We start from the raw sequence: 23,454 nt of genomic DNA on the forward strand, positions 1-23,454 counted from the left end.
GACTCACTCGTATTCAACCACATACTTTTCTAAGCGTCAATGGCGTTTAGACGAAAACCAAATCTTAGCATCTCCCCTCTTTTTGATGAAGCTTTGACGTGTTCAATTCCCCAGAAAAAAAAAAGAACCACATGTTGCTGACTTAACTGCGGAGAATCTGGAGAATTTTCCGTGGTCACCCGACTATCCTTTTCTTCTCTCCGCATAATTAGCAAATTTGCCTTCAGGTGAGATCACATGGTGTTGTTCAGGTTTGGCATTTAAACGAATTGCAATTCTGTCCCCACAGAATTGTCAGTTTGCTTTTTGCGATATGTGCGCTTGGAGCTTTCAGCACCTCTTGGGTCATGAGAAAACGAAACTAGACCAATTGAGGATGTTGGCAGAAGGGGGGGGGGGGGGGGTGCGATGTGCCTTGTCTCGTGGCTGAAAGGAAAGGGATTTCGCATCGTCGGGACTCTCTCACTGTTACTGGTACATAGGGTGCAGGGAGTGTTTAAAGTCTGAGTCAGAAAGAAGAGCAGCGCAAAGCATCTGTCAGAGAGGAAAAGATGTCGTTTTTAGGCTAAACCGAATACTGGAAAAATCGAGACCAGGTCCCCGTAAATGGCGGGTGAATGTTTTCCGACCAATGAGAAGCGGGGATTAAATGTTTTGCTTGGGGAGTGAGCAGCGGAAATAAGACGAGTCAGATTGGTTCAATTGCCGATCGGAAACTCGGGGTGGGAAATAGGACCCTGCATGAGTTTACTGAGAGCTTGCGTTTGTGTTGGTTTGAGCCATCTTCGAAGCTCCCGGATATTTGAGCCCCAATGCCGCTTATTTCACTGTGCCGAGGGCTTTGAAGAATGCTGCCTTGGATATATGTAAAGCCTCATGCTATCCCGCCTGTTCTGGACTGCCGGGCCAAGCTCATGCGGCTTTTCAGGTCGCTTTCTCCTCCGGCCTCACATCCATAACCGTGACCATAGCATTCCTGGTCACCTTAAACTAAGTTAAGCGCTCCGAAGGCTCGGGATTCTCATGTCTCGCAGCTCACATGTGCCATGGCTACGCTCCATTTCATTGAAACTCTCCTCGGCACAGACAGGCAGCCATGGATCTAATGTCGGTCAAATTCGGCATCCAATTCTGAGGACTCTTTTCCATCCATTGTCTTTCCTTTCAGGGCTCCATCCGGCGGAGGTGGGGCCCCCATCCGGCGGGCGTCGGGTGTCCACTTCACTGTCCGGAAGCTGGCTGCTTGTTAGGTATTATGCTCTCGGAAACGCAAAGAGGGCTTTTTTATCCGGGCAAAATGATAGAATGCCGTGCAATGCATGCAACAAGGGTCTTTTTTTGATGTACATGCTTGTGCTCAATTTTGAGCTGACGCTTGACCGTCTTTCAGGTGTTTAATGCCGCTCATTCACCGCTTGGTCCTATTGCGTGCGTGCTCGCTACAGAGTCAAGCAGAGGAGAATTTTCACATCTGATGCCGGACAAGAGGGTGCAAACAGGAGCCTGGAGATGCAATGCATCCAGTCAACCGACCCCTTCTCCAGAATGAGCTGCAGATCCTTCTCGCTGCCAAGTTAATGGTCACTGGCAGCGAATCTACAGCACGCCAAGGTTCCTGAATCGAAAGGAATGCCGACAGATCTAAGTTAGAGACGGGTCATGGCTGACATCAGAAGGGCCTCACGTGGGTTGAGAGCTGTAGCCTCCGCTGCGAGCGTCCCCCCTACACTTTACTTTGCAGCACCTGTCAAAAGGACATGCCCCCTGTGACCTGATCAACCTTTAGCCGGAGCAAGCCTTGTTGACCTCGCCTTGCCTCAAGTGGAAACGTATTCCTCGTGGCCTATGACATCGTTTGCCTGCATGAGTCGCGAGCATCTACTTGTACCTAGGTACAAGCCCCGGATCTAATAAGTCTCGGCGTCAAGTAAGAAAAATGCATTCCGTTTCGAAAAAACAGGAACTAATTAATTCAATTGACTGATATTGAATAAACTAAATTGAATCATTGGTTCCGATTATTGTCTACCCCAGCCACCGTTAGAGTTTGACTACTGGCAACCCACGATCCTCCCCAGACGGGGCTGCGACTAGGTAATGACAAAGGGTTCACTGGGGTTTGCGGAACCATCATCCACTGACACGAGAAATTACAGGATACCAGGTGGCAGCCACGAACAAGATTCGGGGCTGCTTACTTAACTCTTACTATTTAATTACTGACCGGAAACCCACCGAGAGTCTGAGATGCTGGGCCTTTGCCGTTTTTGGTGTATTTCACGTGTATTGAAACCCCAGAACCTATTGACTGGAGACTGGATGTCCATGTATCAATGGCAAACAATGTCTAAAACGGTCCACCTTGTAATGAGATCAACGATGGAGAAGCCATCGAGAAGGAAACCACAAAACGAAAAGGCTGTGGTGTGCAATAACAAAAATCAGGCACATGTTGTGATATCGCGATTGTCCTCTCAACAAAGCAACAAGTTTTACGAGCCAGGACTGGTGATCAAATAAACAACGTCACAACGGGTATGCAGGGCTGCTATCCCGTCCTGCAGCCTACAACTTAAACAGTGGTCAACATCGAAACCTCGAGTTGATATCGATGTTTCTGCTTCTCCAAGATCCATCGAGATCTGGGGTGCCGCTACGTCATACTCTGGGGTGCAAGTGGTGCGTTCTCGCGACACCCCAGAATCTCCAAATCTCGCAGATCTTGCGCTCAAAGAGCCCGCATCGGAACATCACGCGGCTATAGATCTGGGCAGTGAGAATGGGATTTTCGCATTCTTTGGTGTTGATGCGCTGTCGATGATGCAAACGGGTTGTAGTGTTTTGATGTCGAGACGAGGTCATCTCGCCTGTCTATGACCGAATAGTGAACCGGAAATGAAACATACATTTTACTTCTGGTCGGGAACTGACCACGGGAAGAGCTGTTGCGCACCAACCATCTCCCACAAGAACAGCCATAACACACTCAGACACTTCATCAGGGACAAACGGTGCTTTGTCTTTGAGCGCCCGTTTTCGGAGTCTTGGGACTTGGGAACACAAGCGCGGCAATCTGACGATCCACATCGACATTGACACCTCAGGCTCACATTACATATACTTACATTCATGATGGTGTTGTCCAAGCACAAGCACGGGCCTTCCTCTATCCCTATCATGGCTGGTGGTGTACGGACTTGACTCCGACGTGCCCCGACCAATCGCCCATCACCCTCAGGAGACCTCAAGGCCTTCTAGAAGTCTTCTCCCGCACATGGAGAAGAACACCTCACACCTCCATCAATTTTCTCTCGATCACGCGCGGGTTAAAGTTGAGGCTGAAAAGGGCAACTGTTGACGATGCGGCAGATGATGATTCTGAGCTAAACAAACAACGCGGTATTTTCTGGCATCTCGTCAAAGACATCACACTGTGAAATGCATCTTGAGGTCTTGTTAGTTCATCAACAACCCGACAATGGCTCTCGACGAATGAGAAAATCGAGAAATCAGTAATTTAAATCCGTATTTTATCCCTCATCTCCACTCAAATCTCTGTTCGGGTCCATAGTGGAGAAGATATCTCGAACGGAACAGTTTGGCCTCCCTGTAATCAGCCTTGTAAACTCTAATGCAAACGGTTATGGTTGGGCATCAAAATCTGGTTCTTGCATCATCATTCTCCGCTGTGCCCCGATATCAACCAGACAGAGACGACTCATGAGATATCGTGAGATCAAAATGGATCCAGAAGGTCTCCAGAACAAACTCCAAAAAAAAAACTCCAACAATATCACATCTCCACTGATAAGAATCGTCTTGTTCCCGGCGACTTTACGGCGCTCCTCGGCCCCTCAATAATGCCTTTTTGCTCGGACGGGACCCTCATCCATCACCGTTTGCATGTCTCGCCGCGGCCCTTCTGAAAGCCATTGATATCAGTTGAACCGTTACCGCCTCTGTCGGTCCGGCAATGGCAGGGTAATTGATATTCCCTCATTGGTGCTGCTGTGACAAATTAATGGATCCCTTTTCATACTTTCACTAACTCGTTGACATTTTTGACACGTGAAATCCCCGTGGCTGTGTCATATTCCTAGCCACGAGGAGGTAAAGTCGACAATATTGGGTCCGCCATGAGATTCTATCGATAATCGCCATGTGGGCATGCGTTTCAAGGTCCATTATCAACGGAGTCGCCGATGAGGGGACAGCAGTTGGAGATGGTGGAGGATGCGAAGCACGATTCAAGTTCATTTGCATCTGTTGGAGTGGCTTGGCTGATCCAATATCTGCGCTTCCGGTCCAAGGTTGTGCAGCCGCGTCTTGGGAACCTTGGATGAATTGGATACCGACAAGAGGTTCCCCTTTGAGAACACCACTCGAAGCTTAGACTTGCCGAATATGAAGCCGACTGGGTAACTTTAGTTGACTGTCGCCCTTAACTTAGTGCTTAGCTTAAGCAGATGTCAATTTCCTGCGTTTTGGAGGTATCTCATGTACCTACAGGCTACCACCATTTCTTCAGCGTCCCACGTGGTGAAGGTTCTCCGCACTCACCAAAGTGGCCGCCGTTGATATTCCCTCTTTAGTATCTTCTGCCGAGAGTCTAAAGCCATTGTGCCGCGGCCGGTAATTGATTCAAGTTGGGGGGATGGAACGATGTCGACCATTGACGACTATTGAAATCAGCCTTGGTATTGTTGAGATGTTGTGTTTGCAACGCCAAGTTGACTGTCATGTGCGACTCGTCGGCCATTCTTGCGCGAGCGGCTGAATTGCCAACATCCTATTACAGAGGCTAAGCATTGATATACCGAAACGTGCCAGATATGGCTATAGTAAATGCCTAGACTCGCTGTCTAGTTGTGTGCGGTACCACCAGTGTGGTTTTAGCATAAAGCCATCATATCAATCGAAGAATAAGCCTCCTCATCGGCCCATACCTATACAATATGCTCTGTGTAACAGCTGAGGGCTTTGGATGGTGGTGTAGGCAAAGGTGTCTTCTGATGCTGTGAATTACCCAGTGCACTTGGCTGATAAGACGAGATTATCACAAAACACGCAAATCGCTACAGTTCTTATCCAGGGTCCTTGACTAATAATCGTTGACTGGTAATCGGCAGCCAGGCTGCGCCTCTGCTGAGACGGGCAGGTCGTGCATATCAAACTCTCGTTACCCCAGACCCCAGGTTTTACCAGGCATAATAGCCTGCAGGGCCTTGTGCCTGCTGACATGGGATCATGCCACGGGGAGCCTCTGGCTTCCAGGCCATTGGCTTTCCATGTGCTTTGCTGTCAACTGTCACTGCCAAAGTTGCCACCCCCTCCCGAGCCAACTCGACCCCCAAATTCGTCCGAATTTCCCCAACTTCCCAAAGAAACGGTTCTGCGTGGGTTTGAAATTAAGAAGCCGAAGAACCCCCATGTTCCGGGGAAGACAGTAGGGGTCAGCCGACGGAGAAACTATGCCGTGCAAACGAAGAGGAAAGACCCTGATCGGATCGGAGGGCCGTAATGTAATCAAAGAGGGAGATGATAAAAGATGGCAGCTTCTCCTTTTGGTTTGACAGGCGACATGTGATGGCCAGAGACGGAGGCCTGGTGATGGGTTGATGCGGAGAACCTGGATGCTGGCCATCTCATTCATGCGGATGCATCGAGGGTCTGATCCGCGGGCCCGGACACTCAGCAGTTGCTGTGCCTGAAGGTTGGTGGTATTCCCTCACCACAATAAAGAGGTGTCGATCTCACGGCCCGTGGCCATGAGGATGGTGGCATACGGGCCGAGTCGATGCGTTGGCACGCACAATGTGATAATGTCAGAGCAGAGCATCCCTGATCCAGAGTCGGTGTAAGGTTTATCTGTAATAACAATCGATCATATGAAAGTCGAGTGGCAGCCTATCCGTAGAGTTGACATACATATCATCGCTGATGCAAATAGCTCCCACGTGATGCCGAAAATGGACATTGAAACACCCCGTTTCAGCTACCTCGGTCAAGAAAGGATCTGATATGATGTCAGAGACTTTAACCTTGTCGAATGCCCAATACTCTATTGCTTAATCTGAAACGGGCTGTGTTACTGGAGGGTGGCATAGGGAACAGCCTCCGCGATGCCCTCATATAGATCTCAGATGACTATGTATGGCTGTAAGTCGAGGGATCGTCAGTCAACGGTGCCAATTACGGATGTGATACACAGTCAGTCTCGTACCGTAATCAACGCAACGCCCTTCTTTGGTCATATGACAAAGTATTTGTATAATCTACCTGGCTATCTAGATATAGGATCAGACCATAGACATATCGCTTCTGCATAGTATATTCGGTAGCGCTCACATACCATAGCTACATCGACTATCACACCGAGCACATTATCCCAATACCCACTTCGTGAATCATTTTAATTCTTTAGAATATTTCTATTGGCTACCTGCTTTTCTCAAGACCATTGTTGGGCCAAGGGGCAACTGGTTATCATCAGTCTCAGGAGTGTACATAGTAACATAAACCCTCGACTCGGGACCAAGTCAATTGATTGTCTTCCTACTAGTCGCGAGCTGATCATCGATGTTATATGTGACTCTACTGTTCCTAAAGTTTGTTAAATCGGCTCGCCAAAAGCATCCATTACATCATAACAAGATCTGCAATAGGGACTCGATCTTCAATGATGTCAAGCCATTCACGCGATGTCACTTTCTTGAAACTATTACAGGAACTTGACTTACTAGTCAGTCTTTGACAGGATGTCATGACTCGCAGGATTGATAAGTTCAAGACAAATCGAATGGTTGTCTTGATAGCTCGACCATACCCTGATACCCCAATTGCATTACCAAAGATCATTCAGCAGTTGAAAATCCGAAGAAGCTCAAGGGACCTGCGATAATTCCAAGCGAGGGGCCTCCAAGAAAATAGTAGGGATTATCGGAACTTTGGTTATCACTGTGAAGCACACAGTTTCTGCAGATGCAGAAGAGATACCTTGCTGTTCAGGTAATAGAGGTGATGATATCAGCTCGCTTGGGTAAACAGAGATTTATCTTATGCGATTATGATATATGATTCTTTTGTGACAATATCCGTTTAAATCTTATTGTGTCAAATTAATACCAAAGATGTCATGTCTTTGTGCTAATCGTTGTTAGAAGAAGTTCAAACAGGTAAAGGATCGCAAGTGTGCCCCATAACAATGGAAATATCAAGTGGACTGTCGTGAAAGCCTCTCGTTATAAAGATGTATTGAGGCTCAAGAAAGCATTGAAATTACAAATGCCAGTAAACAGACTCTTTCTATGGAGTCGTCCTTCACATATCGCTGAAATCACCAGCCATGATTCCGACAGCATATCCGTCTATTGTCGCCCATCCATGTGTTCCTTACACCTTCCTTACACCTTCCTTTCATCCATCATCAGTGGTGCTCAAAATTTTGGGCATTCAACATCTTTACCAACGTTCAGTGACCGTAAACGTTATGTAGAATGTCTTGATACGCGTGGCTTAGTATATCGCACCCAGCCCCGGTCTCCTGTAAGGGAAAGAAAACCAATTATTCGTTTTGCAGTTCTGAGTTTGTTGAAAAGTTTTGATCTCGATACGAATCATTCTGAAAAGCTATGTCTCCTTCTTGAGTCTCTTGGGATCGGCTGCACCTTGCTGGGTCTGATTATCTTGTTGCCGTTTCTGGTTTCCAGGGCCATTGGGGGGATTAGAGAGGATATTGTGCTTCAGCGTGGCAGGTCTAAAACTGTGAAAAGAAGAGTTTGGTTGAGAGCTGCCGTTGTGACTGAACGACCGTGAGCCTCCTGGCTGTATAGCACTCACTGCGCCGAACGTGGCCGCCGATCGTGTCTGTGTTCCGGAGCCCTGTGCCACATTGACTTGCGACCCTTGCTGATTCGCTCCGAGCTTGAAGTCAAAAATAGGATTCACATCTCGTGGTTGGTCGTCGAACCGAAAGCTCTGAGAGGGTGCCGGGGGTGGCGGCCATTGGTATGCTGACTGCTGGTAATAACGATTGTTCTTGTTTGATTCCTGTAGTTTGTTGTACCGAGTCCAAAGGCTCGAATAGTTGTGGCCTGCATGTACACTGGCCCTTCCCATATCGGAAATCTTTTGTTTGGACTGTTCTACCTCTTTCGAAAGTTCTCGGACCTTCTTGTTGGCCTCATCGAGGCGAGCTGATTGCTCTGTTGCAGAGTTTCGCGATCGTTCTAAATCCTTCTTTGCATCTGCAAGCTCTCTCTCAATAGGTTTCCGGCTGTCTTTGTAGGAGGAAAGCTCATTCTTGACACTCTGAAGCTCCATCGACAGTTGTCGTTCCTGCTGCCGAGACGCAGCGAGAGCAGCCTCTTTCTGAAGCATTTCCACCGACGGGTCGTCAGCGTTCTTTTTCAAGGCTTCAAACTCAGAAGTGAGCTTTTCAAATTGAGTCAAAGTCTGTTTCTCTCTTTTCTGAGACTCATCAAAATCGGCTGTAGTTTGTTTCAGCTGGGCCGAAAGGCGACGCTCGCGCTGCTGGGATTCATTAAGAAGTGTTGTCTTTGCTTGGAGAAGCTCGGAGAGGAGTTCTGCTTCCCGCCGTGAATTGGCCTGGATGGCCAACTCTGCCTCTTCGAGCTTTATAGAGAGGTCTTTCTCCCGCTGCGAAGGAGTATCCTCTCGTGGCTGTTCTGCCGACATGGCGGGCGTTTGGGAGGCGTAAGAAATGAGAGGAGTTTCGGCTAAGCGCTGCGGAGATGAAGGGAATAAATAAATGGTGAAGCAAGAGAGGGAGTAAGTAGATGAGAATAATAATCTGTGCCTGAGCCACTGATTCAGTGACGAGGTGAAAAGGCCAGGCTTAGCTGCCAGTGCCCGGCAGGTGTCAGGCAACGGAGACAAACAAGCAGTGGAAGAGAAACGAATTACAGGATAACGGGTGAGTGCATGAGGGCTTGGCCTGACCAAAGATCTCTTAGGTCACCTTTGAAACGGAGGTACCTCATGCTCCCCCTACTCCAACTCCCGTAAAACTACCACGGGCAATGAAGCCATGTGAAGTGCGCCCACCCAAGTGTAAACGTTTGAAAAGATTGATCTAAAGTTCACGAAACCAGGACAAATCTCTGAGGTCTCTCCATCGAAAGTCATGTACTTCGCAATCAGCATTGCCTGTAAAATGCAGAAGAAGACAAAGATGATGGCAATAGGATGAAACCTCTTTGACCTGCAAGGCTTCTTCATAGTCTCACATGGCCTTGATGCAGTCTCGGATCTAGGCGCAGAGATAGCAGCCATAACAGTTCCTCCTAGAAGCAGATAGTTCTGGAAAATGACGGACCAAGAACTTTCAAGGCGGATGAATCTTCCAGCTGTGGCAAAAGCAATAAAGCCAGGCTCGAACACGATGAGGACGATAGCCAGCAAAGCGCCTGCCAGCCCATGGATGTTTGCAGCGGCTAGAGGTACGATACTCCAACGATATCGGAGTTGCACGACGAGGCATGCTGCAATTGAAAGACGGGCTGCCTCTGGGAGACTCAGGAGGTTGATAATCAAGATCCCCAGAAGGATGATGAATATGACAGCATGTTCAAGGGCAATCTCAACGTGTCTCCTTATAAAGCTGTCGCCTAGAGGTAGCTTCGCATCGCGCACTACTTCTACATCCTTGGCTGCGTAGTATTGAGCTACCCTCGCAAGGCTGAAGAACAGAGGTAAGCTGACCCCTATCGATGCCATAACTGTATTGTGGTCCGTATAGCTCGTGAAAGTGCTGTTAAGTGAGATACATGCAACCGTCAAGATCGTACCAAACGGAACGTACAAACGCCCCCAGGAATTAGATCGGGAGGCATTATGCGGGTAAGCGAGCCTCGCGACCAAAGCCCCCGTCATGCCAAGTGCAACGGCAATAAGGCTGTGAAGTGACAGTCTATGTGTTTCACCAGGCTTCAAGGACCGTTCAAGGTAGATTCCATATAGAAACAAGCTTGACAGAAGCGTAACGCTACAGGCGACTGCCAGTAATGAGTGCGATATAGGTACTGCGAAGTGACGGAAGTAGGTGATCTTGTACCTCACGGGATCAACTTTGATGATCTCGAGGCGTCTCAAGTGCTGAAACGCAGTATATGTAGAGTAGGACCCAAAGACCAAGATGCCAAGGGCACCCACCCAGTCGGCGAGGTTATAGGGGTCGGTGAGGACATGGGTGAGGGTGTAGAAAGCGCCTCCGATACGACCAAAGATCAACAGTAACGTCGATCCCAAGGAAACATTGTACAACAACTTCGAAGTCTTGAGCTTGTGGCCAGCCATTCGTAGTATCATGACAGATCCTGGCCCGATATCACCACACTGTGACCCAAAATAGATATAGAGGGGTTTGATCTGGTGTATCGGTGGAGAAAGAATGATGTTGGCTGTCGCAACGAGGCAGAGAATATGGTGTACGAACAGCTCCATAGAGTAGAGCCGTGCCTGAGGCAACTCGTTGGACCATACTGCAAGCTGTGATACAACGCAGACTTTCCCTGCGTTGTTCAGGGGCTGATCAACTCCCCATGGCGTAGTACTCGCAGCTTTGATACAGGACGGCAGAACCACTGTAAGACCAAAGGCCATTCGAACAAGTGTGATCACGAGGGGCATAAGCTTCCGTATTTGGTCTTCGTTCTTGAGTCGTTCGTGGACTGTTGGTGCATACTTGCGGAGGAGGTAGTCAGCGAGGTAGTACACATGCCAGTAAACAACACTGGACATGAGGAGTCCAGAGAGAATCGCGGGGCCGTTAAGGTGTTCCATGGCTATTGTTTCTAATGAATAGGGAAAGAATTTTGAGGAACATTTCTAAAGTTGAGTGTGTGAAGATAAAGAACCCCAAACGGCCCCGTGATCACACTTGTCCTTGTTTACCTATTTAACCTTTGGTAAACAAAAGCCCCGAAACTTTACGTGTTCTTTTCAGGGAGGTATTGGCTGATTGACCTGCTGATAAGTTCCAGAAGTATTGCGTGAGATGTCGTAATTGAATTTCTTTCATCTTTACAACTGTTCAATCATGGCAAACACGATGGCTGAAAAGATCGAGGAGGTCGCTGCACCTCTTGCCTCCCAAGACGAAGTCCAAGAACAACATGGAGATAAACCAGAGCTCAGCCACGCTAGAAAGATGAGTATCTTGATTGTGATGAATACGGTTTCTCTTGTTCAGTCCTTCGATGCGACCTGCATCTGCGTTGTCCTTCCTGTAAGTTTGCCCCTCCCTGTTGTGAAGCCATCACCAACAGATATCCAGTCGCTCGCAAGAGAACTGAATGCATCCTTTTCTGAAAGCCTGAGCATGGGATCCGTGTTCCTGTTAGCGACAGCTATCGCCCAGCCCATCTTTGCCGAAATGGCCCATGTCATCGGGAGAAGGCCAACATATGTGGCCTCCCTCGTTATCTTCATCGCTGGAACGGTGCTCTGCGGCATTGCAAAAAGCAGTATAATGCTTCTTGCAGGTCGAGCTGTGCAAGGAGTAGGATCCGGAGGACCTCAGGCATTGTCGGGTATAATCCACGCCGATATGTTCGCGATCCGTGAACGTTCGCGGTGGATGTCGTATCAGCATGTCTCTTGGGCTCTCGGAACTATTGCTGGACCCCTGATTGGAGGAGCTGTTGTTCAGAACAAAGATTCCCAATGGGTTTGTATCCCTTATTACCATACCACATGTCCCGATGTTAATCGTCGTAGAGATGGATATTTTGGTGCACCCTTCCATTGCTTGGAAGTAGTCTGATAGGAGCCATGTTTCTCCTAGGCTATGACAAAGGGAAGCGAAACCTGCGTCTCATCAAGAATCTCGACTGGGTGGGCATTCTCCTTTATATCATCGCGAGTGTCGGTCTTTTGCTCCCTCTGACTTGGGGTGGCTCACGCTTCCCCTGGAGCTCAGCGGCAGTAATCGTTCCTCTAATCGCTTCGTTCCTCGCGTTCCTAGGGCTGGGATTCTACGAAAAGACGACAAAAAAGCCCATGTTTCGAAAGAGCTTGTTCCGACATCGATCGACAGTCCTCCAGTTTGCCAGTGCGACTATCCACGGCAGTCTCATGTGGATGGTTCTGTATTATCTTGCCGTCTACTTTCTTGGCATCAAAGGCCAGACACCGCTTATGGCTGGTGTATGGGCACTTCCAGCTACTGTCACTGTTGCCCCTATGGCGGCTGTCGTAGGGATTGTGGCATACAGGACAGGACGATACATGAGCTTCTTGCTTGGTGGCTGGGCTCTTATGGTCGCCATGTTTGGAGTCATGACAATTCTTGACAAGGACACCCCGACGTGGGTGATCTTGGTCATGACCTTGTTCTTGGGCATCGCAATAGGCCTCCTTATTCCAGTCATGAACCTTGGTGTGCAAGCCACGGTCCGAGAGGAGGATGCTGGACATGCAATCAGCATGATCTATCTGCTTCGAACGATGGGCCAATGCATGGGAATAGCCATTGGTATCGCTGTCTTCTCCGTCCAACTGGAAAAAGAGCTCGGAAAGCTAGGCCTCGACACATCTCAGATCAGCAATGCCTTGAAGATGATCAAAGCGTCTGTTGAACATGGAAGCCTTGGCCAGCAAGAACACATGATGAACGCTGTGGTGAAAGCGCTGCAGTGTCTCTGGATGACAGGTAGCATCTTGGCCGGCCTAGCTTTGATCCAGTGCCTGTTCGCAAGGTGCCCGAAACTTCCAGAGGATCCGCATGGCCCAGTCAGCGCAGAGCTGATGCCGGAAAGTCGTTTCTCGGATACCGCGATAGGGCGGGTTTGGTATTGTTTCTCAGGCAAGATTCTCCATAAGGCTACGTAGCAATCAAACCAGAGCTCCGGTGGTTTATTCGTCCCGAATTAGCCATGCGGATGCTAGTCTGTTGGTGATGCCCAACATGTACCCCTTGCTTTAGCCGCGATATCGATGGAGTGCCAAGACAATGGGAACCGAAGCCAAGGTTCGAGATGAGTCTCGTCGATCGTTTGAGCACGCTCCCAAGGATTAAGGCCCAAGTCCACGCCGTTCTTTTTATTATACCCATGCCCTGTTGTCTTGACGGAGCAACTGTGTTGACAAGACCCAATCACGGTATCCGCTGAAGCCTAAGGAATTCGCCTATTCGTTACCAATGCAAAAAGCCCTCCTAGGGTTGACGGTTTCACGGGTTAACCCCCGACAGCGGTTGAGACGCGATAGCGGGGACCATGGGTTGAGAGTCCCGGCGTGCAGAGTGCAGCTCGGTACGGAGTAAGTATGATCAGATCAGGGAGGCGAGTTGAAGGTTGAGGTTGGGGGCCATAGACAAGCAATTATCGACTCCAGGATGGTGAATTTAGGCTAAAGGGTTCTGGGGGCGCGAACTGGTTTCAATGATGAATCTGGAGTTTTGTGTTTTAATTTAATGGCAGACAATTGGGAAACGGTAAATCAATTGAATAGCAGTTGCATCTTCATATTCAGTCACCGTGAGATAGGGAGGTAGACAGAAGCCAATGGCAGAGCAATTGCGATCATTATCTAGTAATTAACGAGGTATCGGGATCAGCCGTCAGCAGCTACAACAAGATGAGTATTCTGGTCTTGAAGGAAACGGTCACCGTTTACTCCGTAGTAGCCATGGAATAAACGACCGTTTAAACGAATCACCTAAAACAATAAATTGGAATGGAATGGAATATTATCATTTGTCTAATAAATAAATACACCACTGGACATCAACTCACGATATCAGCCATGCCTGCTTTGACCTTCTAGAAGGGCTTAGGCTCTCCTGTCTGTCACTTCCAGGGGCCCTCCCTGGGCGCCGGAAGACCCGCGGGGGGCCAGCCTGAGTCGGGAACGTTGGCTTGGCACAGGGGCAATGAGATGACGAGCCTGAAAGGGCATGATAGACATGGGACGAAGCCTGGAACAAGCCTTGGAGGATGGGGGTCATGGCGCACGTGTGAGTCTGTCTGGTCTCCGGGGGCGCCGTGGCCAAACTATGCTATGCTAACAAGGTTGACCGAGATGATTGATATATTTAGTCGTTTCATATCGAGGTCATCTGTTTGTTAAGTGATACTCGACAAAGGGAACAGACGATATGTTCAATTACAGAGAGGGTGTGACTAGAGTATTTGGCTGAGCCCGAGATCAATCGAAGCTTTGTGGCCAAATACCTCTCACAAGCCATAGTCAAAGCCATTCAACTCCGCCCTGACATGATCTGGCCTCAACTCAACTGACTCTCTCCCTAGTTTCACAATGCACTAACCTAACGACGGATCTCATCCCCGTCAAGCCATAATCAGGTCCCGTGATGGGCGCCAGCGACGGTCCGGCGCGTCTGTCCGTTGATCCGCGGTCATTCAGGCGCCTCTTTCATCCTTTCATTACTCGGCCAAGTGTACATACGTAGTATCAAAGAGAGGGGAGTGAAGCAAACAGCGCACTCTCTTGTCAAGGCGCCAGGGGCAATAAGTCTGTGTTTGTTTCAATATTCCTCATGTGGCAGGGAGAAGATGCCAGAAATATACACCTCAGCTCCAGAAGCTAGATCACGTCCTGTGATGCATTTTACAAGGGTCCATCCATGATTCAGAGTGGACTGTGGGGTAAACTGGTACGCCACAGCATTGCCTTGGTTATCGAATCACTTTGTTTGGCGATGGCTTCAACTCGACTTACAGTACATTGTGCTTTGACAAGGCTCAGACATTGGTTCGTTGTTGTTCAATCGTGGGCCATGTTCTTTGGCACTTTGCGCTACAGTGCCTGCATACCGTTTTGTCGTCCTGTCATGCTCAGAGCGTTAGCATTAGCAAGACACGACTTGTTTATGCCTAAACAAGTTTAAGATGAATTGCATCTTCACGCGTGACTTGATTTCAGTTTCCAGAAGCACATTCATCTGTTATCTATCTACCTTATCAAATTATCTCACCACATCCCACGCTCCCATCCCCAACCCCAACGCATCCCGCAAGCACGTCACTTCTCAACTTCCATCACATCCGATGTCGCCAGTATAAGCAATGCCTCAAACATACTGTCCGATACCGCTGAGAAAACTCTCTGGCTTCACATGCTAACAGTAGTTCGCAGGATGCATGTGAGTTGCAGCAGCATTACAGCGCATGCCCTGCAGTATGTAATGGCAGAGTGATGAAGAATTGCGTGATGTCCAACGGCTGAGTACGACTTCGTTCAGTACACACCCTGAAAACTCTGCACCCATTCAATATTTGCATACATCAGCATCATCTTTATGTACTCGCCAATGTATCGTCATTCAGGCCATATGAAACTACGCAACAACAACCACACAGAAGATAAGGCAGACGACTTGATAGCACTCTAGAATTCATCACAGTGTCTCCCGATAAATCTGCCGAGCGCTAAATGGAAAGGCCCTTCTCAAATGCTCATATTTCATAGGTATCAAGTTTATCAAGATATTCGTAAGTATTCGTTAAGCATTGTGCTGAGTACATCACTGCAGTCATCATTCCCCCCATTCCGACTGGATGTAACAGGAGCCAATGACTAGGTATCAATTTAATCCTCACATCTTATTTGCCTGTTTATTCTTTATTCTCAACCATTTATTTCTCCTCAGCATAATAATAATCACCAATAACAACCTCCCCACCAATTGCCGCCATTAGGTTGCTTCTGCACAAACGCCTCGTAACTCAATGTGACACTCCATTCCCGCATCTTCAAATCATATCGTCGCTACAGCGAGATACCGACGGGAATAGATTCAGGATGCACACAAATGGGCTGCGTGACCCCCACTCTTTACACGTTTCACATGTCCAAGATTGGGTACTCTTATTTGCGAGACGGTGACAACATTTTTTCTATTATCGCCATGGTTACAGATCTACATCAAGTGTAAATACTGGCGGCCCGTAACCGCTGAGAAGGGCATAGATGACCAGTGGCAATGAGGATTATCGTTCAGCTGATCTGGGGTTACATCCAAGCTGACAGCTAACATACAGTATACATACACTCACTCAAGAGCTTCAGCCTGGCGCCTCTCAGCTGTGACAAAGAACCGCCAACCAAGGCCTATTCTAAGTCTCTTTGTCTTTAGCTGCCGAACCACCAATCCTCTTGTACTTTCTCGGATCCTTCCGACTCATCATTCTCCTGTCGCGAGTGCCTTTTCCTCCTTCCCAGAATCCCCGGCCCTTTCTGCCTATTAGGTATCGGCCGCAGTATCTACACGCCTCAACCGCTGAAGAATAGTTCTGCTCGCGACTACACCAGCCGCAGATGATACGGTTGGCCCATTCGTTGATATGATCTTCTTGATCATCATGGCACTTGTCACAAGGATGAACCCGGCTGCAGCATGAGAAACGGAACCATCGGTAGGACTTTCGGTAGTGCGAGCATGCGCCCTTGTTTGGGAGCTGCTCTCCCGCGTGAAGACCTAGCTTCTCCTGCTTCCGTCGCGGCCCTGCGGTCGGAGGAGGGCGCGAACCAGGAGTGATGAAGAGGAACTTGACTTCAGGGATCTTGAAAGTGAAATGACCATGACAGTCTCGGCAGACATTGGTGACAGATGAACCCCTTACTGAGACAAGACCAGGAGCTGGAGTGGAGCATCTCTCGCAGATTGGGACAAATGTGCTAGGAAGCATATCTGCCACTTTACATCCAGCGAGATCAAGGTACCCGGCCCTAGTAGAATGCTCATGAACCAGAGTAGGTCGATACTTGATGGCAAACGGCGTTGCACATTTCTTGCAGCTCGTCGTCTTCTCGACGTCTGGCTTTAGGCCCGTGACCTCGTTGACTGTCTTGCATCGCTCGCACTTCACACTGATACTCAAGATGGAGAGCTGAAGTATTTCAATACCGTGCAACTCAATAGACGGAAGCGACAGCATGGTGCCACGCTCAAGGGTTTCACCTGGCATGGAGACCTGTGGTTCCTTCTCCTCATTCTCTAATACAGCACCGCCTTCATCAGCGTCATCAGAGCTGGAGCTGTCTTCAGATTCATCTCCATCGACGTGATTCCACTCAGGGGGTCGTGGGATCACCTGAATATGACTATCTTCAGACTTTGACACTGTTTCCTTTGTATCTTGGGTTTGATCTTCAGGTACCGGTGTTGCTGGTTCGACCTTGGGTATCTGTGCCTGTGCTTGCTTCGCCAGTTTGTGGATGTTTTGTGCGAGGTAGTTGAGATGACTCATGAGAGACATCTGCTGTTGCTCAGCTGCCTTTTCGCAGAACAGGTCCTCCACAGGCTCCGCATCTTCAGCCTCGACATTATTGAGCTGAATGCGGAGGTTCTGCAGGGGATATATCAGCGGAATAATCAGGTGAAGACTCCTGACAGATTGCAGTCCTGGTGGGAGCTCCGAGCGCTTCAGTGGTTGCAACGGCAGCGTGTACACGACGCCATCAGGAGAACGGCGATACTCGGGTGTCCTCTTCATACGCGCCTCGAGCTGACGAATCTCAAGAGCACGCCGTTCCTTTGCGGCGGCGATTTCGTCTCTCGTGTACGACGGCTCTGGAACGTACTTGAAGGGCGTGGGAGCAGGTTTTGGCGGAGTTGGTTCAGAAACCTGCTTGGACTGTACTGGCTCGTTTGCCTGAGGCTTTTGTGCCTCCACATGCCTCGTGTCTCTAAAAGTCACGAGTTTGACTGTCTCGGCCTTTTGCTCAGACAGAAACTTTTCCAAATTCTTGTCCAACTCTCGTGTGTGAGCCAGCAACGTAGCCCCAGGTCTCTCCTCCACGAGCCCATCCCATCCTCTCTCGATATTGATACCAAAACCCCTTGGGATGTCCTTATTCCTCACATGCAACACCGGCTTCTCATCCGGATATGCCTGCGGAACACGGAGATCACACTCGAGGGCAGCCAGCTCAAATGGAAAGTCAGGATCCGAGGGCTTGATCTTGAACAGCAATGAAGTCGCACCGTCTGGTGCAGTGGTTTCCTTTGGCGAATAGCGTCGCCGCAGCTGGTCGATCTGATATGTCCTAGGATCCTGAGCCTGCGATTCTGGTACAGGCTTTGTGACGACTCTAGAGGAAGAGGCTTCAGCCACAGCCTGTTTACGGGTCTGTGGCGAGCCTGACTTTTTGGTAGAGATCATGACGTTTTTAGAGGTGGGCTGTTGCTGGCCAGTTAATAGTGGTATTTTGGCGATGGTTGAAGTTGAAACTAGCGATTGACGCGAAATGAACCCAAACTCCTCAGACGTAAAGAATGTTGCAATTCAGCCTCAAAATAATGGCTATGGTCTGTCTGTAACTGGGAAATCAATGGGAATGGAGAGACGGTTATGTTTTTTTATCGTGATGTTGTTGGAGTGGCGAGGTCCACTGTCTCTGCCCAGCAGATGATTCCTTACGTGAGCAGAATCAAGTTCATTAACCCGAAATCGACAGTGACTCATGGGGCGTCACTGTCATTTCCATATGAAGACACTCGACTGAGATTGCCATTTTCCTATTCGATGATTGATAATTTTGTATTGACTCATACTTGATGTCATTTTGCTGTCTACTAATTCATGGTTGATGACTCGATTTTGGAAGACTAGGCGCAGTATCACCAACTGAATCCAGCTTGGCACATAGTTAATTATCACCATGCAGATGCAAGAGTTGGTGGAGAAATGAAATGAAAAATGAAAAAAGAAGAAAAAATTCAGGCCAACAACAGGCTTTTCAATAATCCATTCTATATCTCATTGGCTCAAATATTCGTCATCTGGAGTCCAAGACGGCCATCCCATATGATTGCCCTGTAGCACGTTTAAGAACAAAGAATGGGCGAGGAAGTACACACCCCTAATTAATTTAAACTCTTCCAAGATCTTGTAAACAAAGCCAAGATGCGTGTCTTTCAGGGGAAGCCCGCGAAGGCTTAACTACATCGACCCTTGGCACCTGAACTTTGGCCTGTCAATGTCAAAGCCAGCCACCTGTGTTACAGTACAAGGCTGCTCCAGCTTCAATGTGCACAAGGCGGTCCACGAGGACGACACTCACATAAGACGAGGCCATGTTTGTTCGACTCGGCGGAGGTGACTGTAACAGCTCCTACAGCTGCGTCTGCCGCTGTCTTACACACAGGAGAAGCAAACTATCGCCTGCAGTCCCTCCCCAAGATCACCCCCGCATCGACGATCAGGGTTGCTTGGTTTTCCTGCTTTTCCTGCTTGCAGACGGGGAGCGACATGAAGCGCCCGGAAGGCCGTCCGTTTGGACATTTGTCTCTCATGAGATGATGGGTCAAGATGATTGGAGCAATATCAACAAGTTCACATATGAATGAGAGATGAGAGAAGATCTATTGACATGCCCGTTCGAGGCAAGTCACGCGTTGCGCTTCGCGGGGGCTGTGGCTGACAGATCGACGTCGGTGAGCGGTACGTTACTTACGAGATATAATTTATCAATAATCAAGCATAATGCCTGGACAATAGCACTCGGAAGTCATCAGCAGGAATTCAGGCTAAAAGCGTGCCTGTTGCAAGCCGTGGTGGCTGAGATCTATCACAAGTCTATTAATGACAGAGCTTGGCCATGTACGAATCGATTCATGAGTAGGTAGGGGTCCGTGATGCTGCCCGATAATCTCAACAGGAGCCGTTGTGAGAGCCTGAAAGCATATCAGACGATGAAGGAACACCTAAGCTACCTAGGCAGTCAGTCAGTGTGATAGATATGGCTATATCACGATACGAGGCGGTGATGTCGTGGCACCAGAAGAAAGGCCATCGGCCAAACTTGATTTTGATCTGGTGAGCACCAGACATAGAACGTGGCTACTTGACCGTAACAAAGAAGCAATGAAAAAAAAAAAAAAAAAGAAGAAATTCGGATGAGAAGTCACTAGATTCATCATCAATTGACATTGGCACTTGACAGTCGTGCATTAATGGGCCTGGCCTTGGTCATCACGTAGCATTGCATGTAGGACAAAGCAAGCCATTATGAGGATGGAAGCTGATTACTTGGTAGACAGAGACATATCCGCTGTCTGTCATGTAATGCAATATCTTTGACGAGTTTCTTTTTCCTTCTTCAAAAACGGCTCGCTGCATATGAGGGCGCTGTTTGTTGACCCGTGATAGGCAAACAGAAGGGCCAGAGAGTGCGACAAGCAAGCGGGTTGAAACATGAGAAATGGAGTGGAGGTCTTTCTGTAAGTTACTATAGTGTAGGTGTAGGTATTGTTTTTCTGGTGTTGTGTTGTATCTGGAGAGTGTCTCATGTAAGCCCGGGGAAGCAAGAGACATCCATATTTATTTGCTATACGTTGGGGTTTATGGTATGAATGAATCGACAGGCGTCTCTTTATTATTAGAGATGGTGGGTGGATGGGATGGGGTGTGCGCGTCAAAGTGAAAGTGATGGATGCCGAGGAGACCTTTGTCTGTGAGGGAGTGGAGGATGGGATGACAACGAAGCAAGTTGAGTGCCCATATGACCGTGCAAGGCCTGTTAAAGCGACCACAGTGGGCGGTGAGGCCCGGGAACCCGGTGCTGTGTGGTTGATGAAGGCAGAACAGGAACTGCACCGTTTTTGATTATTTCTTTTACGGATTTTAAAATGAATGCGAATTATTCATTGGCTCTTTTAATTTATTTAATCTTCAACGGCAGTCGATATTGTTCAAACGGTAGATCTGGTGGTGATCATGCAAACCACACGACGCCCTGACTTGGCAATTCGTCTTCTACCTTAGCCTTGGGTATCTTGACCAACTCAAGAGCTTGACATATCAGCACAAGATTTTATGAGAATACACTTTCTATTGATATGAACAATAGTCTTTGGTTGGTATTTTCTCTAGCAGATGCTTGCATCTTGCTGTTCAATTAATTTGAAATTCATCCCCATTGTTCACCGTCTTCAACTTGTTCCCCTCGGTCAGTCACTTATCACTCACATTCAAATGTACAGCATCTCGCCCGCATCGATGCAACACCAACAAGCCCTCAACTGACTCACATACACCCTTCAGCGACAATGATACCCCATTCATCTCCGAGTCTCACAGCGAGAATAATCACCCTCGAGCTCAGAACATCGGTGAAGGCGCTTTGGGGGGACACAATTCACACTTGACGGCCCGTTTCCCTTTCCTGGTAAGTCACGATAACGGAGCACCGTGTATTAATCGACGGTACAGTATCCGTAGGTAGGTGAGATAAATTTACAACATACGATCCAATAGCCACGGTGCGCTAGAAAACTGCGGCTGGCGGGTGGCAGTACAATGCTCCGCCGCTGTGAGACTACCTGCTGAGGCGCCCACGGATACACAGGAGAAGTCGGGATAACTTCATTGTATCTCTTTACCGAAGTCGAACTCACATGTTTTGCTGCCTCTGGAGCAATCAGACTATGTCTCAGCCTCAGATCTAAGCGCCTGTTTGCACTCGCTAAATAAACCAACCGAGAAGTCGAATATAATACATTTATTGCCTTTTGCGTGACCAATTTTAGGTCACGCTTCTCATGCTATGATGGCGTTCCGACCCTAATCATCTGCCTCAATCGATCAAGTCAGGGTCTGAGTACACTTTTGTCTCACACGCCTTTCGATCATGAGAAATCCCTACAGCTGTCAATATCGAGACAGCATCATGTGGTGTTTCGAGATATGAACAACACGTACGAGAATCTTGCGACTGCTACGTGTCCATGTGAATGCCCTCATCTCGTGAGGACCATCGTCACCTCGGCTCCGGATGCCTTGTTCCTTGTGCCGTTTATTTTTCCCGTGCTGAAATTATGCTATCATCCGAGGCTGTCAGAGGCAGTGTGCCATTTAGAGCTGTTCAAAGAATCTTGTTCTCGTCAGTAACTGGTAACATCACTTTGCAGGTCTAGGTTCACAGTCATGATAGTGAACAGAAAAAAACCTCCCTTGTAAAACAAGCTTAATTATAACCTGAAAACCCTTTGTGTTCTTATTTGTTTTATTCATACAAACAAGGATAATTTGATTGTTGGATCTCCATGTAATTGGTTGCCGTCTAAGTCATCTCGTATTGATCGCATTCCATCTCCAGGGCCACGCAGCCTAGGGAATTTAACAACCAACCAAAGTCTTCCCTGACACTGGGATAAGCATCCAAAAACTCGGCTAACGACATCTCTAACCTTGTCAACGTATTCATCGCATTCAGAAATGATGGAATTCGTGGCTCGTTATTGTAAAAACGTATATAGATTTGATGCTCGAGGACGAGAGAAAGATGATAGCAAGACAAGTCAGCGACCCTACGAACATCAGTATTCTTATACCATCTTTGAGTGCCCGAACAACTGAATCAACATGCAAGATCAAGAGTCCATCTGGATGTATGATCCATCCTTCCCACTTGCTGTGGTTGGTACTGTTGTCTATGGCATTATCTTCCTTGCCATTGCATATCTCACTCTGATCAAGTACCGAGCCTGGTACTTCATTGTTGTCGTTATAGGTTCCGCCATTGAAGTTGCCGCTTATAATCTCAGAATCCATTCTGTTCAAAACCAGTCAGAGATTGTGAGTTGGTTCGTTACTGTTGAATCTCCTCTCACCTCTAACCAACACGGCAGACGCCTTTTGTCCTGACGCTCACTTACACGGTCCTCGCTCCGGTCCTTATTGCTGCTGGAAATTACCTTCTCATCAGCCGGCTTATCCTCGCTGTTCTTCCTCCATCCCGTCACCGCATCCTCCGAATTCCAGGCCGCCGCCTTACCCCAATATTTGTTTTCTGCGATGTAATCGCCTTTCTCATTCAAGGGAGCGGCTCTGGTATCGCAAGTTCGGATAACTGGCAAGGAGAGATGGAGAGGATTGGGGTCAAGGTTCTAATAGTCGGATTGGCATTTCAGCTTGCAGCCTTCTCTCTCTTCCTCTGCGTTTTCAGACGGTTCCATGTCCTTGCCCTTCGTATGGCTGTTGAGGATGCGCCTAGGGGTTGGCAGAAAGTTGTCCTTGCAGTTTACATCTCGAGCATCTTGATAATGGTAAGTCTTCTGGATATCGTTGCAACACAAGTTAACTTGGCAGGTTCGTTGCATCTTTCGTGTCGTTGAGTTTGCTGGAGGCAGAGATACATATGCCTTCAGCCATGAGTGGCTCTTCTGGGTTTTCGAAAGCTTGCCGATGGCTGTTGCTATAGGTATCTTTTGTTTCTATCATCCAAGTCGATATCTTGGAAGGAATGGCGCTCGATCTAAGGCTGTTCGCATTGAAGATACTATTGAGCTTGCTCAGGGCCCCAAATAGTCTTCGCAAAGCCTGTCAATTGAGCAAGAGAAGACTGTGATATCCGACAGGTGTTTCGTCAGAAGTCTTTCCGAGATTGTTTTAAATAGTAGAGAAGATGAATCTGGTTTGACTCGGCTGGTTTGGTAACAGCAGTTCAGTTGTTTTTAGAAATGAC

The 23,454-nt window shown here is 48.2% G+C and overlaps 6 protein-coding genes across 6 annotated transcripts; 2 read left to right on the forward strand and 4 right to left on the reverse strand.

Moving 5' to 3' along the window:
* Positions 1-2,658: 2,658 nt before the first annotated feature.
* On the reverse strand, positions 2,659-3,093 carry FPRO_03193 (uncharacterized protein; the record flags this gene model as incomplete). The annotated part of the gene is made up of 2 exons (XM_031226622.1): positions 2,659-2,871; positions 2,932-3,093. 2 exons carry the CDS (start codon positions 3,091-3,093, stop codon positions 2,659-2,661), a joined length of 375 nt encoding a protein of 124 aa, XP_031077140.1.
* A 4,536-nt stretch (positions 3,094-7,629) lies between these two features.
* FPRO_03192 (uncharacterized protein) lies at positions 7,630-8,697 on the reverse strand (the record flags this gene model as incomplete). The annotated part of the gene is made up of 1 exon (XM_031226623.1): positions 7,630-8,697. One exon carries the CDS (start codon positions 8,695-8,697, stop codon positions 7,630-7,632), a length of 1,068 nt encoding a protein of 355 aa, XP_031077141.1.
* A 312-nt stretch (positions 8,698-9,009) lies between these two features.
* On the reverse strand, positions 9,010-10,803 carry FPRO_03191 (uncharacterized protein; the record flags this gene model as incomplete). Its single annotated transcript, XM_031226624.1, has 1 exon — positions 9,010-10,803. The coding sequence occupies one exon, from the start codon at positions 10,801-10,803 to the stop codon at positions 9,010-9,012; it is 1,794 nt and encodes a 597-aa protein (XP_031077142.1).
* Positions 10,804-11,059: 256 nt separating this feature from the next.
* On the forward strand, positions 11,060-12,852 carry FPRO_03190 (uncharacterized protein; the record flags this gene model as incomplete). The annotated part of the gene is made up of 3 exons (XM_031226625.1): positions 11,060-11,248; positions 11,297-11,689; positions 11,740-12,852. 3 exons carry the CDS (start codon positions 11,060-11,062, stop codon positions 12,850-12,852), a joined length of 1,695 nt encoding a protein of 564 aa, XP_031077143.1.
* A 3,248-nt stretch (positions 12,853-16,100) lies between these two features.
* Positions 16,101-18,149, reverse strand: FPRO_03189 (uncharacterized protein; the record flags this gene model as incomplete). The annotated part of the gene is made up of 1 exon (XM_031226626.1): positions 16,101-18,149. The coding sequence occupies one exon, from the start codon at positions 18,147-18,149 to the stop codon at positions 16,101-16,103; it is 2,049 nt and encodes a 682-aa protein (XP_031077144.1).
* Positions 18,150-22,352: 4,203 nt separating this feature from the next.
* On the forward strand, positions 22,353-23,297 carry FPRO_03188 (uncharacterized protein; the record flags this gene model as incomplete). The annotated part of the gene is made up of 3 exons (XM_031226627.1): positions 22,353-22,565; positions 22,619-23,035; positions 23,079-23,297. The coding sequence occupies 3 exons, from the start codon at positions 22,353-22,355 to the stop codon at positions 23,295-23,297; spliced, it is 849 nt and encodes a 282-aa protein (XP_031077145.1).
* Between the last annotated feature and the right edge of the window lie 157 nt (positions 23,298-23,454).

Source organism: Fusarium proliferatum, assembly GCF_900067095.1.
Source record: "Fusarium proliferatum ET1 genome assembly, contig: FPRO_scaffold002, whole genome shotgun sequence".
Classification (NCBI taxonomy): Eukaryota; Fungi; Ascomycota; class Sordariomycetes; order Hypocreales; family Nectriaceae; genus Fusarium; species Fusarium proliferatum.